Source organism: Benincasa hispida, chromosome 6 (genome assembly GCF_027475165.1).
Source record: "Benincasa hispida cultivar pf3 chromosome 6, pf3_genome.v1.1, whole genome shotgun sequence".
NCBI classification, from domain to species: Eukaryota; Viridiplantae; Streptophyta; class Magnoliopsida; order Cucurbitales; family Cucurbitaceae; genus Benincasa; species Benincasa hispida.
In genome coordinates this window covers 46059062-46076664 of record NC_143483.1, presented here as the reverse complement: position 1 = coordinate 46076664, position 17603 = coordinate 46059062, and the positions used below count along the sequence as shown (strand labels likewise).

The window sequence follows — 17603 nt, the reverse complement described above, 5'->3', positions numbered from 1 at the left end:
TATCAAGCCAAAAAAAAATCACAATCTAAATAATTCTACTAGTGATCTCATACAACAATCAACTTAATCCTATAACATGTAGATGTCAAAAAAAAAAAAAAAAAAACCCTAATATTTCAACGTCTAAGAATCGGTATCTCATTTTCTTATAGTACTGCGACATTCTTCTGCATGTAATGATCATTAGGTCAACCCATAGCGGTTAAATAAAAACCCGTAAAAGAATTGAATGAGCCTTTCATTATGTTTTAATCTAAGATTTTTATTTAACAAAGATATTAAGGAATGAAAGTTTGTAAATGTTATACAAGCCTAAATCTTTCATGAGTCAGCCATGAGGAGGGTGATAATATGATTCCCTTGATGATCATTGATTAAGCTGCAGTTTGACTCTGTAATCCAACCTGGGAATATATAGATGTAAATTGAAAGCCATTCCCTTGCTGCAATTATATAATATATTTCAAATCCAGAGAGAGAAATTCAGTAATATTTTTCAAACACTCATTCCATTGCTAAGCACGAAGCCATGTGGAGATTTAGTTGGATCCAACAATGCACGAGACTCGCCACAGAGGGGTTTTTTTTCCTTTTTTGAAGGGGAAAAAAAAAAGGTTAACGGGCAAAAAAAATAATAATAAAAAATAAGATTATCAACTTAGAAGTTTAGCCTTTGAACTCTCGGATATGTGTCTATTTCATCCTTGGACTTTAAAAAGTGTCACATATATAAGCCTACAATCACCTATTTGAAAACTATTTGATTTTTTATTTTTAGTTTTCGAAAATTAAATCTATTTCCTTTTAAAAACAAAAACGAGTTTTTTAAAAACTACGGTTCCATTTGATGACCATTTAGTTTTTTTTTATTTTGAGTTCTAAAAATTAAGTCTATAAACACTTTTTTCCATCTCTGAATTTTTTATTTTGTTATTTATTTTCTACTAATATTTTCAAAAACCAAACCAAGTTTTGAAAATTATATATATTATATAATTTTTAAAAACTTATTTTTGTTTTTAGAATTTGACCAACATTCAACTCTTTTACTTAAGAAATAAAAAAATGGGCTTAATGTTTAAAAACCAAAAACAAAAAATCAAATGGTTACCAGAAGGGACTTAAGGTTTTTGGAGCATTGGTAAATAGTAGATAACAAAGCAAAAAATTTAGAGGTAGAAATGATGTTTATAGACTTAATTTTCAAAAATTAAAAACAAATAACGAAATGATTATCAAACAGGTCTTAGCTTTCAAATTTGAAAAAAAACTAAAGTGAGAAATTTAAGTTCTGTTTGACAAATATTTGGTCTTTGATTTTAGATATTGGAAAATGAAGCTTATAAATACTTCCTCCGGACATAAGTCTTTTTGTTTCATTATGCAATTTCTCCCAATGTTTTTCAAAAATAAAGCTAAAATTAAATTAACAATTTAGTCATGAACATTCAAGTTAGTTCAAGTTTGTTTGGTCTCTGAACGTAAGAGTTAGTAGGTCATCAAATTTTTTTTTTTTTTTTTTTGACTCTCCAAGACATCTACCCGTTGAATACTGAAGAAAGAACAAAGTCTTCTAAGTTTGCAAAAAGATGAAATAATTGGCTTACTTAGTATGAAGGGAGAGTAGGTTTGAGAGAAGATTTAGAATTCATCAACAACTTTGATGCCAGCTCCTTTGTCCCATTCCTCAGGGGCAGCCACATCAGCCATAATCTTCTCCTGACCGCGCCAAAGAATCTGGAGCCAACTTGCCAAATTATAAATTATAATTTATAGCTATAAGCAACACCACATGTGCATCGTTTTATAACCATGGATTGAAATATCTATTGATAGGTTCACTGATATTAAAGATTAATCGAAAATAATAATAAATAAATAAATTTCACCATTTTTCTTTTGACAATATGTGAGAAGGGGGAATCAAACCTAGGGTTGGTAATGGGGCCAGGACGGGACGAGGGAGGATTCCCCATCCCCGTCCCCACGGGGGTATTTCCCCCCATCCCCGCTCCTATCCCCACCAATTGAAGGCAGGGACAGAGACGGAGATTCTGCCAGGGAAACGAGTTTCTGGGGAACCCATCCCCGTTGTTCTTTTTTAAAAATATATATATATTCATTATATATAATTATATAAATATTTGTAAATTATATATTTTTAGGGTATATATATATATATATATATATTTCATAGACTGAATAAATTATCAGTATATAAATTATGAGTTAATTTATATATAAGTCTCTGTGATTATGAGTTAGCGATGTAGGGTTTGTAAAATTATCATATATATAAATTATCGAGATCGGGAACGAGGCAGGGATACCCTCCTCGGTCTTAGAACCCCCGGTTTGACCCCCATCTCTGATCAAACTAGGGATTTCCCACCCCGATCAGGGCGGGGACTCGATCCCTCAGGGATTTTTGTCAACCCTAATCAAACCTTTAGCTTTAAGATTGATAATATAAAGCATTATGTCAGTTAAACTATGCTTATTTAAGCAAATCTCATTGATTTGTTCCAATATGAATATAGATACTAATAAGAAGACTTGTTACTTTATTTGAAACTACTTAATTATCCGACTTTGTTTGATAACTATTTAGGCCCTATTTGGTAATCATTTTGTTTTTGAAAATTAAGCCTATGAACACTACCCCACCTCCAAATTTCTTCATTTGTTGTCTACTTTCCACCAATGGTTTAAAAAACCAAACCAAAATTTGAGAATAAAAAAAATAACTTTCAAAAAGTTGTTTTTGTTTTTGAAATTTGGCTAAGAACTCAACCATTGTACTAAAGAATTACGTAAATTATTGTAAGAAATGTGGATAAAATAGGCTTAATTTTCAAAAACAAAAACAAAAAACCAAATGGTTACCAATCGGAGTCTTAGATTTTGGTTTTTGGTTTTTAGTTTTTAGTTTTTTATTTTTAAAAAATAAGCTTATTTTCTCTCAATTTCTTACCAGAGTTTTTCATCTTTCTTTAGTAAAAGAATTGAATTCTTAGTCAAATTCTAAAAACAAAAACAAGTTTTTTTTAACTTTTTTTTTAGTTTTTGAAGCTTGACTTGGTTTTTTAAAATATTAGTAGAAACTAGATAACAACACTAGAAATTTAAAGATGAAAGTGTTTATAGGCTTAATTTTCAAAAACTAACAATCAAAAACCAAATGGTTATCCAACGAGACTTAATTTAAATCATTTATATAAAGTTTTTGTTTACGTAAATATTCATCGATATCAATATTTTATCAATATATCTATAAAAATGAAGTATCAATATCGCCGTTGATATTTTAGTCCTTGATTATACTCATTACCCAAAAGAAAATCTGTGCATTAATTTACCTTGTCAATAACTCCAAATTCTTTGGCTTTAGTCGCGTCCATGTAGAATGGTCTTTGCATCACATTCGATACTGTCTCTATTGGCTGAAAATATTAAAATTGTATGATGAATTATACGGTATGTCATGAGTTCATAAAAAGACTAGAGAAATAAACGTTGCCTGGGCTTACATTTCCAGTGTGCTTTGCTAGGAGTTTCACTAGTGTGTCCCTGTTTGTTATCACCTGAAAGACAAGATGAAATATATAAATCTCAACTTGTTTCCATGTAGAGAGGGGGAAAACTGAGGGATGAGAAAAACAAACTTTCCCTTCTAAATTTTTGGGAATAGGATTCAAAAATTTTCAGAATGAGATGCAAATCTACCATATATTCATTCACTCTAATACGAGTGTTCATGGCCCGATTCAGTAAGACTTTTGTATATATACCAAACTGAAGTGCAAATATTCAATGCAGTTCAATTTTTGGATATATCAGTTCAGTTTTATACAATTTTATTTTTTTTAACAAAAAAAAAAGAAACATTTCATTGGTAAATGAAATCAGGGTAACCCAAACACCCAAAAGTGCTTACAGAAGAGAAGTCAAATTGTTGACTAAAAAATATAAACAATAGTGAGAAAAGGGAGTTTTGCTTTACACCAAGAAAAGCAGTGGACAATACAAATTCCATTAAACAGTTAAAAGAGGAAGAAGAATCACCAAAAGGCCGCTTCTTCCTTTCACCTCGCAGACACCAAAAGAAATACTGTATAATATAAATGTTTTGGTTTTATACTATATAATATATGTTTTATGCATATATTATAAACATTTTGGTTTTGTTCTGGATTCAATTTTCAAAGAATCAAAACCGAACCGAAAATTTCAATTTCCTTTTAATTTTAAACCGAACCGGCGCTTCAGTAAAACCTGAATTTTTGGTTCGATTCTGTCATTCAGTTTGGTTTGAACGGTTTTCGTGTTCGCCCCTACACCCTATGTATGAAGATGCAAAAACCGTGAACAAAAGATTTTCTAATTATGATTACTTGAGTGAGATTTTGGAATAGAAATCTCTTTTTCACTTCTCGCATCGAAGTGGTAAGAGCTCCAGCGAAAATCAGTGACGTAGAAACTGAGTTTACTTAAAAATATATTATCAAGTTATAGAAAGATCTTGACCTCTTTTGCACGAATAAGAACATCACTAGCAGGCATCAAACCAGATGAAGGGACACGGGGCTGCTGTATCATCGCTGGAAATGAATTCAAGGGAAAGTTTGATTATTCCTTGTGACCAAATACCCAGGTCAAAAACAAATATTAACGTGCCAAGTGCATCAAACCTTTGGCGTGTGGCATCATAAAACGTTTGCCTTCACTTCCTGCAGCAAGCAATAGACAAGCTTGACCAATGGCAGCTCCAACCGCCACTGTGTGTATCTGTATGAGATATTTGGTTTCATGTTTTATAAAAGCAAAGAGGATCAAAAATTCACAAAATTAGTGAGACGTTCAAACAACAAAGCATAATTATTTCACACTCTGCCTACATTAAAGAAAATATTTTCTTTCGATCTTATTTAACAAAATTATCCAGATTACTGAAGCAAAAGAGGTCAATCCGCATGTCATTTCTCAGGTCAGTTGTTGCACATACAACACTAGAAATTTCAAGTTCTTACCACTTCATGGAAACAGTGCCACTGACCACAGGGTTCACACCCTCTACAGTGTTAACTTACGTCAAGATACCAATCAATGTTATTAACTAGTAATTCCAGACTCTACAATGCATCTAGTTATCATCTTGCCACTAAAAGGATAGTAAGAATGAAATGAATGGTTTGGACAAGAAACACACCTCATTTTTTAACTGCATCATAGCATCGTAGATAGCAAAACCTTCTGTCTCCATCCCTACCTGAATGTCAAATAGTTTAAGCATATTGAAAGAAGGATGACATCGAATACATGCCATTATATACCAAACAAGATATAATGCTACTCTTTCTAATTTTTCAATAAATCTATAAAGAGCATTATAAATTTATCAAGTGATTGGTTTCAAAGGTAAACTGGTATAAGATATTGTAAGGCCTGTTTGACATAAGTTTCATTCTCATTTTTTTATGTTTTTGAAAATGAGGGGAATATAAAATACAAGAAAAAGGTTTCTGGCAGCCAAAATTTGAAAATCATTTTGGAGTTGAGTAATGGGACATAACACAACCTTTTTTCAAGGAAAAACTAAAGATCATTTACATGTTTGGATTTTCCATTTTCAGAGTCATCAAAAACCTTACATTGTTCAGAAAAGAGAATTTCAACATGATTTTACGTATATCTCCCAGTCTTGGACAAACACATGCAGCATCGTGAAACCCACCCATACTGATAGTAATGCGGTACAAGTCATTCCCGAAATACGGTAGTACCCATTTCCACCATCATACTAACAAGCCAGCTCGTCAACTTGACCTATCTCTCTCCATTACCATACTTTGCAATATTCATCTAAGCCATCCATATTTCTTCAAACCCACTTTCCTGTATTGAAATAGTGAGCTAGCTACTGGAAGACCCATCCCCTCTGTGTTAATACTTGACAATCATGTGAAAGATTTATATCTTTTCAGGATCAGATCTCACAACATTGTGAAATACTCATCACCTCACGTAACCCTACTGGCAGAGATTGTGAAAGACTCATCCCCTTCTCCATCTCCATCTCCATGCTATTGTTGATGGAGTGTACTTGGACAGGAAGAAAAATCTGTTCTATCATTGGCGTCCCGAGGTAGATGAACCCTTGTCCCTTCTTTTCATATTATTACTATAACTTTTCTGTTAGGTACTAATTGAAGTGAACTACCTGATTGACCATTCCATGGTTTATGTGGTGTATCCATTCTATGAAGTACTATGGCCATCCTAGTTACATGTCTTCTGATGACAAAGAATAGATTCACTCTCTTGCTACATAAATAATGAGCATGTTTTTATTATCAGTTTACTATTGTGGTAATTACCATGGAAATAAACAAATGTTCTTTAAGAAAGTATTCACTGAACACACTCAAGAATTACTGTTCTCAGAAATCTAACCCACACCCAATTTCAAAAATTTTGGATCAAGAAGCTAACTTAAAAATTACAATTAAACATATTTCTGGAAATGCAGAATCTAGTACAATGTTTTCAATCATTTATCTTGATTTTTTCTAATATAAAAATTGTGATTTCATTGAGAAAAAAATGAAAAAACACAGGGCGCATACAAAAAAACCAACTCCAAAAGGAGCCAAGCTAAAGACTGTGGCTCGGGCTCCAATCAAGCAAAAAAGATTCTAGCCAAGCTAAAGAAGAGGGCTACAATTTCATTTGGAGAGAAGAACTGTAGAGTATTTAGATGATTGTTTTTCTTGATTTTGAACAGAGACAAAATGAATGTTGAAGCATCTCAAACAAAAAGCCTTCTGGTCAAGACAAACAAGGTGATATTTGTTAAACCACTGCTGAAACCAAAAACTTACACAGATGGATTATGGTACATTAAATTGACATCAATACTTTAGCAGTCCTCATTGTGGGCTTTTGAAATTTTTTGTAAATACCTAACAAGTTCAAATCAATATTAATCGAGGAGGAAATAGTATTATAGGAGTTTAAACACAAAACCTCCTTCTCTGAAACTAGGTTAAATCACCACTAAATCTAAAAACTAAAGTTGAAAAGGAAAAAATTATGAACGGAATCGTATCAAATATGTAGTATTTACTCACAAAAGTATTACGTCGTTAGGAAAAAAGATCATATACTTCTACAGTCGAATCAGAAATAAAGCATTGGGTTGAACCCTTCTTTGGTGTCAATATAATAGTTCTGGTAAATTTAAACTTTTATCAACTTTTTAACAATGTTCAAGTCAACATATACATATAAAAGCAAGACTTATAGTCTGAATACAAACCCTGAAAACTCCCATGCTAGGCAGAAGATTTTACAAAGCAAGAAGATGTGCATGCTCTTAAGTCCTAACAGCTCAATTTCACTCATTTAATACTTTCATGTAGCTGAATAAATTCAAAGCTTACCGTTTCACCATCATCACGAGTTGTTCCTGTGGAATTTATGTAAAGATATATTGGTTCTTTTGGATCCATCCATTGCAAGTACATCAGTTCGGCAATGACTAGCTCCGTAACAGCTGGAACCAACTGAGAGTAGAAATAATTGAATGAAGAGGAATCAGACACTATAGTATTCTCTACGCAAGAAGCTGAAAACTTCTTTTGAAAGACAGAATCAAAAACTACTCATAACGTTGACACAGTAGTTTCTAAATCATTCAAAACCAATTATGCCTTCGGGGGAACAACCGTGTTACACATATATTGTGAATGCCTATTTCAGTTGGTCTTATGCAACTCAATGGGAAATAAATGGGAATCAGTATAACAAGAAAAGAGCACTTGGAAAAAAAAAATTGCCAAACTTCAAAATCAGTAGCTGGATGTAATCACAAAATCTGTTCTAATGTGATCACGGTACCAAAGCACCAACACAACTTAATTAACACTCAGTTCAACCAACAAGGATCCTGAAACAGCTCATTCCTGAACGAGAATTTCCTTCACTCTGTAGGTCTCTAAAGGTCTAAGATATGCGATTATCATGAGAAGCACCTTTCCAGCGTGCATTAGTTAGAAACGTTCTAATATTGTACAATTTCATAGAACATGCTTCATTTTTTCCTGCAATGAAACTAGTCGACATTGTGATATTGAAAAAAAGGTCGTAATTCCCCCTTTCTATTAGTTGAATAGTTCCTCGAGTAACAAGTTTAATCGTACAGCATCGGAGTAAACACTAATTCAAACACTTACAGGCATTCCGATGTAAACAATTCTTCCATGAAGTAACAGAGACGGCAAGTCCGGCGGTGGCCTCCTCGGCCTATGCTCATTGTAGGAAACTGATCTTTCGACCTTATCCAATAAGAAAATCACCAAACTCACAACATTAGCTACCTAACAAAACTTGATTAAAATAAAACTCCCTTTTCTTACGGAAATTCATATAAATACAAGCCAGAACAACAAAGTAATAGGAAAGTAAGCGAGGCGAGGGACAGCCAACTTACTTGTGCAGGTGCAGCCATGAGTTGAGGAGCATCAAAAATATCCAAATAAGGAGGAGAATCAGAATTTTTAGGGCGGTTTAGCAACGTTTCAGGTGAGGTTGAAGCTACTGAAGCGAGCTTCGAAAGAAATGGATCCTTCGGGTTTATTGGAGGCAGAGGAATTTTAGCTTTGCTTGTACCGTTTGTGCAGGAAATGGTTCTGAAATTGATGCCTCTAGGAAGAGAAGATGACGAAGATGGAGCCGCCATAGCCATGGGTTTCTGCAAGGTAACGGCCATGGGGAGCTTCATCCCAGTGGCCATTTTTCTTCGATTTTTAGCTTCGTCTCGAGTTCTCAGAGACGTGAGAAATGTAAGGAGTAGAATTACAGTCTGATTCGTAGAGGAGAAATGTTCGATTGGGCCGACTTTTGGGCCGAACTGTATGAGAGGCCCAATTACTTGGAATTTTGGTATAGATGGCCTCTAACACGTAAATGAAATTTGACCCAGTTTTTGAAAATATTAGTTTTTTAACCTCGCTTTTAGGTAAAATTACTGAACTGACCAATGAAATACGTATGTAGGCCTTTCTTCTTTCGCTTCTTGCTTCTAGGCTTCTCTTTAATTAGATTTTAAAAAACAAAAAAAAAAAAAAAAGTTATATATCGAGGAAGAAGAAAGAAGCATACACTTGATTAAAAATATTAATTTCACATAGTATCGACATAAGCAAAATGTCAAAATTCATTGGTTTTTAAACTTGGGATTAATTTTCAGGTTTAGGTTAGGGCCCTCTGTACACTTTTCCCCAATTATTTTGATATAAACTATAGTGTGATATATACCGCTAAACATAACAATAAATTAGTGAATAAATTATAATAATGAAAACCGACTTGAAGTATTTACAATAATGAATGACGAGAATTGAGAATAGGAGAGTGAAAGTTTCGTGACAAATCCCCAACTCACACCATTCACTATAAATATGGTCCAAACAAATTTTAGTGGTTGGGTTTTTAAAAAAATGTGTTCTGACTCATCGTATTTATCCCATTAACCAAAAAAATCAACTATATAAACTTTAATGATAGTGTCTATTCGCCAACCTAAGTATCTCAATTGATTAAGACATTACATATTTGACAAATATATATATATATATATTAGAAATTCAAATTTCTCAAACATATCACAAAAGAAAAATTATGGTCTATTTTAGAGGAGTTAATGCTGACTTTTGAAAACAAAAATAATGATCTTTCAGCTCTTTTAAAAGAAAACCTATTGGATATTGTATCTAAAAAGAAGTGTTTATTTTTTTATATAATTTTGTAAACTATTTCAGTTATTAAAAGTTTTAAAATAGTGTATTTAGTGACTGGAAATCGTTTTTCCCACTAAATTTTAACCAAACACTATCATTTTGGAATAAAAATATGCCTTTAGTCAGGGTTGCTAATAATAATTCATTTTTAAGGGTCAACCCAACCCAATCCAACCTAACCCATAATTTTTGGGTTGGGTCGGGATTGGGTCACCGGTTATTTATTTATTTATTTTAATTTTGAACTTTAAATTTTTTTTCATTACTTCTCGTTTTATTGAACAATTTGATTTTTGTAGGTTAATAAACTTTGTATTTACAAAAGTGAACTAATTCTAAATATATTACCCATTAATAAAATTTTAGTAATAAGAAACATGTAATATTGTAATCTATGTGAAATTTTAACATTTACATTAAAATACAACCACCATAAATTCAATATAAACTTCAAGAAACTTCCACAAATAATTAAATTCAAAAATTCAAGTTCAAGGTCTCTACTCAAAATATTCCAGTCTACATTCAAAATAGAAACAAAAGGTCAAAGTTTAATAATAACTAGTGGCCTATTACATAAAATTCCAAGTTCAATAATAACGAGCACCAATGCACCATGAGGCATGACGAATGACTTGAGTGAGTTTTCTTCTACATCTTTACCCTTTGGTCTTTTCACTCCTCATTCTCAATACCTGAAAAAATGACGAATGCATTAAACCAAGAAGATCATTTATAAGTAATAATAATATTTGATCTTATGGTAGTAAAACTTACCAATAAAATCATCATTGAGATGATGGGCTCTCTACAAAACAAATCATGCAAAATTAAATATATTAATTATTTGAGCATAATACATGTTAGATATATATAATAAATAATTTAGATATGTACAAAAATAATTCATTTAATTACCTGACTCAATATTTTCATACAGTCTCTAACTCTCCAAGTTGTGGATGGAGATCTAGTAACATTGCCATCACAAATCCAATTGTATGTACATATCAAGGCCTCCACGAGTTGTTTTGATCGGAAGCGGCAACTGACTGGCGAGGGGAGCGTCGAGGGTTTCGTTTCTTTTCTTCAACTTTCGAACTCGAGTCAAACGAAACTTTGTGTCTCTGCCTTGTGGACAAAACAATTTATGTATTGTTATATATATATATAATATCTCTCAAGTCTCCTCTGTCTCACCGTGGTCCGTGACCGTCTCTCTCACTCTCACCAGTCAACAATAACATGCGCACGCAACACGCGCTCTTTTCTCCATATATATATATATATAGTCGGGTCGGGTCGGCCCGATCCTGAAATGGAATAACCCGAGACTCGACCCGGATTTAATATTTTTTTAAAATTTTTTAACCCAATCCAATCCAAAATAAAAAACCTAACCCAACTCAATCCAACCCTTATATTTTGAGTTTAGTAGTCCGAGTTGGTCGGATTATCAGATTTTTTGCACCGCTACTTTTAGTTCTCTATAAATAATTTAGGGGGGAAAAATATGCCACACAAAATATTTTTCTTAGAATTAATATTTAATTACATTCTTGAACTTCCCATTTTGAATTCTAACAAAAATTTAACATGACTACTTATTCTTCATTGGTTAATCATTTATGTTTTTTTTAATTAAATATATATATTATCAATTTTTTACAATGATTTTCATCTCTCTGGAATACAATAATAGAATTATTTGTCAAATTCAAAAAATAAAACTATATATTTTTTTATATTTATTTTCAAAAGTTGGTTTGGTTTTTTATAACATTGGTAAAAAATAGATAACTAAACAAGAAATAATTTAATTTTTAAAAACAAAAAACCAAAATTCAAATGGCTACTAAACGAGGTATTCGTTTTCTGTTTTTGGTTTTTTAGAATTAAGTCTATTTCCTCTCAATTTCTTATAATAATTTTCATATTTTTTAAGTACGGGTTGAATTATTAGCCAAATTTTAAGAACAATAATGAATTTTTAAATATTACTTTTTTAGTTTTCAAGAGTGCTCTAGTTTTTTAAAACATCGGTAAAAAAAAAAAGGACTCAAAATAGAAATTTAAAGAAGAAATGAGTATTTATAAATTTAATTTGAAAAAATAAAATAAAATAGAAAACCAATCGAGTCTTAAGATATAGTAACAATATGGTGATTTGACAAGACTAAACAATAAAGCAGTATCATAAAAGAGTAGATGACCTAGCTAGTTAACATAAAGATGGACAAACAATTAAATTTGATCAGCCATATCCACATAATATATTTTTAAACCAACCAAAATTTATGGTCCCCTACCATTATTTCATTAGTTAACATTAGAATCTATTTCAAGCAACATAATTCGTTTACGCCTTACATATCTATGTCTAGTTGAATAAATATTTTAAATCACGAGTAATAAATACCAATGTAACCATTTCTACTTAAATAATAACAATTAACAATAATAAGAATAATTATTTTAAATGATAAAATTGTTTTAAATATTTTTAAAGGATAAATGTGGTATTTTATTATATTTATAAATAAATTGACTTATTTTTCTATATTTGAAAACAATAACAATAATAATAATTAAATCTACGTTTAAATATAATAAACTAATTATGTGCTAGATTTTAAATAGACTCGCTTGTTTGATAAAATCTTAGATCTCGTTTAATAATCATTTAGTTGAAAACTATGCTTGTTTTCTCGAGATTTATTAGGCCCCGCTGGATAATTATTTGTTTTTTTTTTTTAAAAAAAAGTGTCTTTCATTCAATTTTTTTATCATAGTTTTCATAATTTATATGAAAATGTATAATTTTCTAGTCAAGTTTCAAATACAAAAATAAGTTTTTAAAAACTTTTTTTAGTTTTCAAATTTTGGTAAGATTTAGATAACAAAACATATAAATCAACAGATGAAAACGATTTCTATAGGTTTAATTTTCAAAAACCAAAAATAAAATAATTATAATTAATCATGATTTCATCTAATTTCTTAAGTAAACAATTAAATTATTATACAAATTCTAAAAACAAAAACTATTTTTTTTTCTTTAGATTTTGACTCAACAAGATAAATAAATATATGCAACTTGTGTTTCCTGCGATCAAACCACTGTCAAATTGAGCCCCGGCTTTCTCAAAATAAAATTAAAAGAAAAAAAAAGTTAAAAACTAAATAATTGCAAATATACAATGAAGCAAGTGAAATACAATGTTTTCAAGTTCCGTAATTAAAACTGAATTTAGTTCGTTAAAAAAAAATGGTAAGAAAGGAAGGAAAAAATGGAAATTTCTTTTGAGGGATAGGAGAAAAAAATGTTTAAAATAAATACTATTTTCCTCTAATTTTTTATCTTGGTTCATTTGGTCCCTATACTTTCAAGATATTCATTTTGGTCTTTAACTTTTAATTTTGGTTCATATTAGCCCTACATTTTAAAGTTTCATTTTGGTTTATATACTTTAAACTTTCATTAATTTTGCTTCTTATACTTTAAAAAAGTGATTATATTGGTCCATTCATTTTTATTTTTATTTCATTTTGAAGAGATAAAAATGGTCACTTTTTGAACATTTTGAAAGTAGAATAACCAAAATGAACCAAAATTGAAAACATAGGTACCAAAATAATTATTAATGTAGAGAGACCAAATAAACCAAAACAAAAAATGCAAAGACCAAAATAGTATTTAAATAAAAAAAATTACGTTCGTCGATCAACATCAAATGGTAGCAGTTGGTTTTAATGGAAGGAGAAGAGAAAATAAATAAATATTGTTATTTAATTACTAAAAGATTAGAATTTTTTTAAAAAAAAATGTGTTATACCACCTTTAATTGCTAGTAATTAGCAAAAAAAAAAAAAAAAAAAAAAACACTAATGGTTCAAAAACTTACGTGGTAAATGTTTGTTTTATCAAAAATTTATCGTCTTTATAGATAATTTCTACAAATTTGTCAATTAATCTATGTTCGATTTTTTTTCTTCAGTTTATCTAACTTGCCATGTTGCCAACAACATAAAAATTGAAATATTTTTGCCAATTGAATGAGTTAATGATGTCAATTTGGGCACTCTTTGCCCTTTTCCTTTTCTACCTTTTTTAATAAAAAAATCCATCACCAAATATTAGAACCTGGAACAAATTCATTATAACTTAAAACAATACGACAATCTAAATCTTCATTTGAAATTCGAAAGAGCTTTTACTCCAGCGATAATCTTAATACATTTATTTGGTCATTGATAATATTGTATTACAAGTTCATAACACAAACATATTAATATTAAGTTTAGTAAGGTGATGGTTGGGGATGATACATTTTAAGTGAAGTAAAATTGTTATATAAGAATTTGAAACATAAAATTTGAAGACCATTTAGTGATGAAATTATTGGACCAAATTTAAGGGATGAAAAAGTAAATTGGACCAGATTTTGCGTAAATAATAGTTCATTAGGCAATTCATGTAAAAACATAGGAAAGTTCAGGCAATTGTATAATTCTGCCTGTTTATTTAGGCTATCTAAAAAAACCCTGATATCACTATGTCGCAAGAGTCGTGTCAAACTCACTCTGACTATTTGTAAAAACGACCCTATACAAGACGACCGAGAAAAAAGGACTTTCAATGCCTTTTTGTTATGGACAGGGAAGAGACAAGGAACATATAGAGAAAAGAGAGATGCTTATAAGTGGTGATTCGTACAACTTCTAGATGTAAAAGGAATCACAATGTGCAACAGTTAGGTGACTGCTAGGGTGTCATGACCCAACCATTAATTAACTTAGTCATGAACCAACCAAACAAACATTACATGAAATAAGGCGGAAATAGATTCTCCCCTGAGCATATCATGTACACATCGCTCTCGTCTACGCAGTCTCAGATTCATTTATCGAGATCAACATCATACAACAATGAACAAACCCCAGCAAGAACAAGTTAGATCTGTAATCCATTCAAATCAGAATCAAAAGGATTGTGCAGCAGATTCAAATCCTACAAGATCTAATGACAAGCTACTCAAAACACCTACCTTCCCTACCAAACAGCTAACTCAACACCAAAGGAAATTATGTAAGATTTAGGTAGGGCTATAAAGAATTGGGGTTTCTTCCTTTCTTCCCTCGTTTACGAGATCGACATAGCCTTCTCAAAACATCTATGTGAATTCATATCAGATCTCAACTGAACATAAGGGGAAAGAGAAAGGAGATATTGTTTTGTCACATTCAAGCTATCAAGAGTTTGGTTGGTAAAGTTGGAAATCATATCTGTCAAATATGGTGATGTTATGACACAACTATACAACCTATAGAACAAATTATGTTTAAGTAAGGTCGTGTGAGGTTTTCTAAATTTGGATTTTCTTTCTTCAGAATTACTCCTAAACCATAGTTTATATATATATATATATATATATATATATATATATATATATATAACATTTAAACTATAAGAAAGGAGAAATGGGAAATTGGCATGTCAAAATCATACCAAACTCAAAAAGATATAATATCCATCCAACATCTAGCTTTTTCTTAGCCTGTCAAATCAAAACAACAAACAGGACATCACAACCACTTCCCAAATTTCACCCAAATTCAATTCCCTTGTCCAAGAAGCCTAATCATACCCTCAATTATTTGGGACTCTCATTTGAATTCAAGATGACACTTTTAACTCTAAACAATTCAAGACAAACATAACTTCACCTTTACTCAAACAGATAGATCATAGATGTATATAACGTCCAATCTACATCATGTAAAACTCTACTAATCTCATAAAACATCCAGCCAAATTAGCAGAGTATAGAAGAACATTCAAGATCCTATGTAGATAGCCATCATGGCACCACCTAGTTTGAAACTATTACTCGAAAACATTCGAGTCCCGAAAGTCATTATACTTATAGAATGCATAATTATCATCAGTAACATACTAAAACTAAGTAGATCACAACCAATTGACAGATATATCCATATCCTAATAGATGTCTGATGAGTTCAAAGTAAAATACACAAACTCAACATGATAGCCCATTCAAGAGCACCAATAATCAGAATGGTAGTATGATTCCTACTGGAAAACATTTTTCTCTAAATACTTTCCCTAAAGAGTTCAAGATTCTTTACCACAAATAAAAGAGAAACAAATAGCAAGAAATGGAAAGAAATGACCTTGTGAAGTTCATCTAAACCCGAAGACAACACCAGAAACACAATCTTTGACATTTTCTAGGGGAGAAATATACTCAAAACAACAATCAAATTATCTTCACTCTTATCTTATGATGGGATATCATGATTCTCCCTAATTCCAACTAATTACGGTGTTTCTTCTTCCACATTTTCTTTGCAAATTCCCCTTTTCCCTTCAATTGAAAAAGGAAAAGAAACAAAGATGAACACCCAAGCCACTAAAAGACTACCACATCATTGAGCAGAGATATATAATTAATTAACACACAACAATTTTCATCACTTACAACAACGACCACGACGATACTATATAATCAATCTCCCCTTTTCAATTTGTATAACAATCAAAGCCATCTCAAAGAAAAGATAAAGAAAGGGGAAAAAGAAGATCAATGAACATTGAAAAGGAGAGAGAGAGATTATTAAACAAAGAGTACAAACAAATTACTCAACTCCTGCACCTCGTAATGGCGCTGCATCCACGGCTATAGGGATTGGCCTGAGCTCCGGGCTGACAATTGTAATAGGATGCACCACGTCTCGAGCACGGCACCGTGTTCCTCCGCAGAGCGCCGTAGCTGATGTACTGGCTAGTGGCCAAGATACGGCGGTTGATTTCTGAATCAAATTCGAACTCCTCTCCGCCGAAACACTCCGCTATGGAGCCCTTACAGGTCGATTGGTTAGGAATCCATGCAAGACTATGGTGGATCCCGAGGCCAGCGTGGACGGCGGTTGAGGAGCAGCTGAAGATGACAAACACGGCGGCGCAGATCAGGAAGAAGGTCGGAGAATTGAATCCGGCCATTGCCATGCAAGAAGAAGCTCGTTCTGACTCTTTCTTCGTCTCTGTGTCTCTCTTCTAGTCGGAATTGAGGGTTTCTTCAGCTCCGGCAAGTGGCTCCGGCGAAACGTCGGTGGGTTGTGCTTCTTCTTCTTTGTTTTGGAGTTTGTTTAGCACAGAAAAGCGAGCAGTGAAGAGGGCCAGTTGAAAGACTTATTTAGAACGTTGTCTGAAAATATACCCTTAAATTACTTCTTAATTACGAATATGCCATTCTATGATATTCTTTTTGAAAACGTCATGGACAAGAATAACCACTCCACCTAATATGCTAACTCGTGGAAAAATAAATAAGTTTCGAAACGCCGACATTTTGCACCGAAGATTTTATGGCAACTCTCACTCTTTTTATTAAGAAATTAAGTTCACTTTCAAAATTTTCAAACTAATTTAAAACTCTTTAACAATTTTATTCCTTAGATTTTAGTTGTGGGTTTTTATTATCTACCACGTCAAAGAAAAACATATATATGTGTTTTTTTCTAATTATCTTTTAAATTTCATTCCATTATGGAATCTTTATCTACCGATTGCTCTAAAGTAAAAGAGTTCCTCCAAATATATGAAAGGGGTCTGGCCTGAGGATTAATTTCAATAAATTTGTCATCTTGTTTGGCCCTAGTGTGTCTAATAAATAAATCACGTTATTATATATATATATATTTGGTGTTTATAGACTAAGTTTTCAAAAATTAAAAGCGAGAAAATCAAATTATTAGAAAATGAGATCTAAATGATTACTA

The 17603-nt window shown here is 31.7% G+C and overlaps 2 protein-coding genes across 3 annotated transcripts; both read right to left on the bottom strand.

Moving 5' to 3' along the window:
• Positions 1-217: 217 nt before the first annotated feature.
• LOC120080030 (ATP-dependent caseinolytic (Clp) protease/crotonase family protein) lies at positions 218-8867 on the bottom strand. 2 transcript variants are annotated; one of them, XM_039034564.2, is made up of 10 exons: positions 8492-8867; positions 8235-8336; positions 7443-7565; positions 5210-5269; positions 4692-4788; positions 4528-4601; positions 3531-3584; positions 3360-3443; positions 1608-1737; positions 218-404 (listed from the first exon to the last, which is right to left on the bottom strand). In XM_039034564.2, the coding sequence occupies exons 1-9, from the start codon at positions 8792-8794 to the stop codon at positions 1642-1644; spliced, it is 993 nt and encodes a 330-aa protein (XP_038890492.1). In that variant the 5' UTR covers positions 8795-8867; the 3' UTR covers positions 218-404; positions 1608-1641. The 2 variants fall into 2 exon arrangements, with proteins under 2 accessions (XP_038890492.1, XP_038890491.1); XM_039034563.2 differs by having other exon boundaries at positions 218-589; positions 8492-8855.
• Positions 8868-16253: 7386 nt separating this feature from the next.
• On the bottom strand, positions 16254-17001 carry RALFL22 (ralf-like 22). The gene has a single exon (XM_039033255.2). The coding sequence runs from the start codon at positions 16828-16830 to the stop codon at positions 16465-16467; it is 366 nt and encodes a 121-aa protein (XP_038889183.1). The 5' UTR covers positions 16831-17001; the 3' UTR covers positions 16254-16464.
• Positions 17002-17603: the final 602 nt, after the last annotated feature.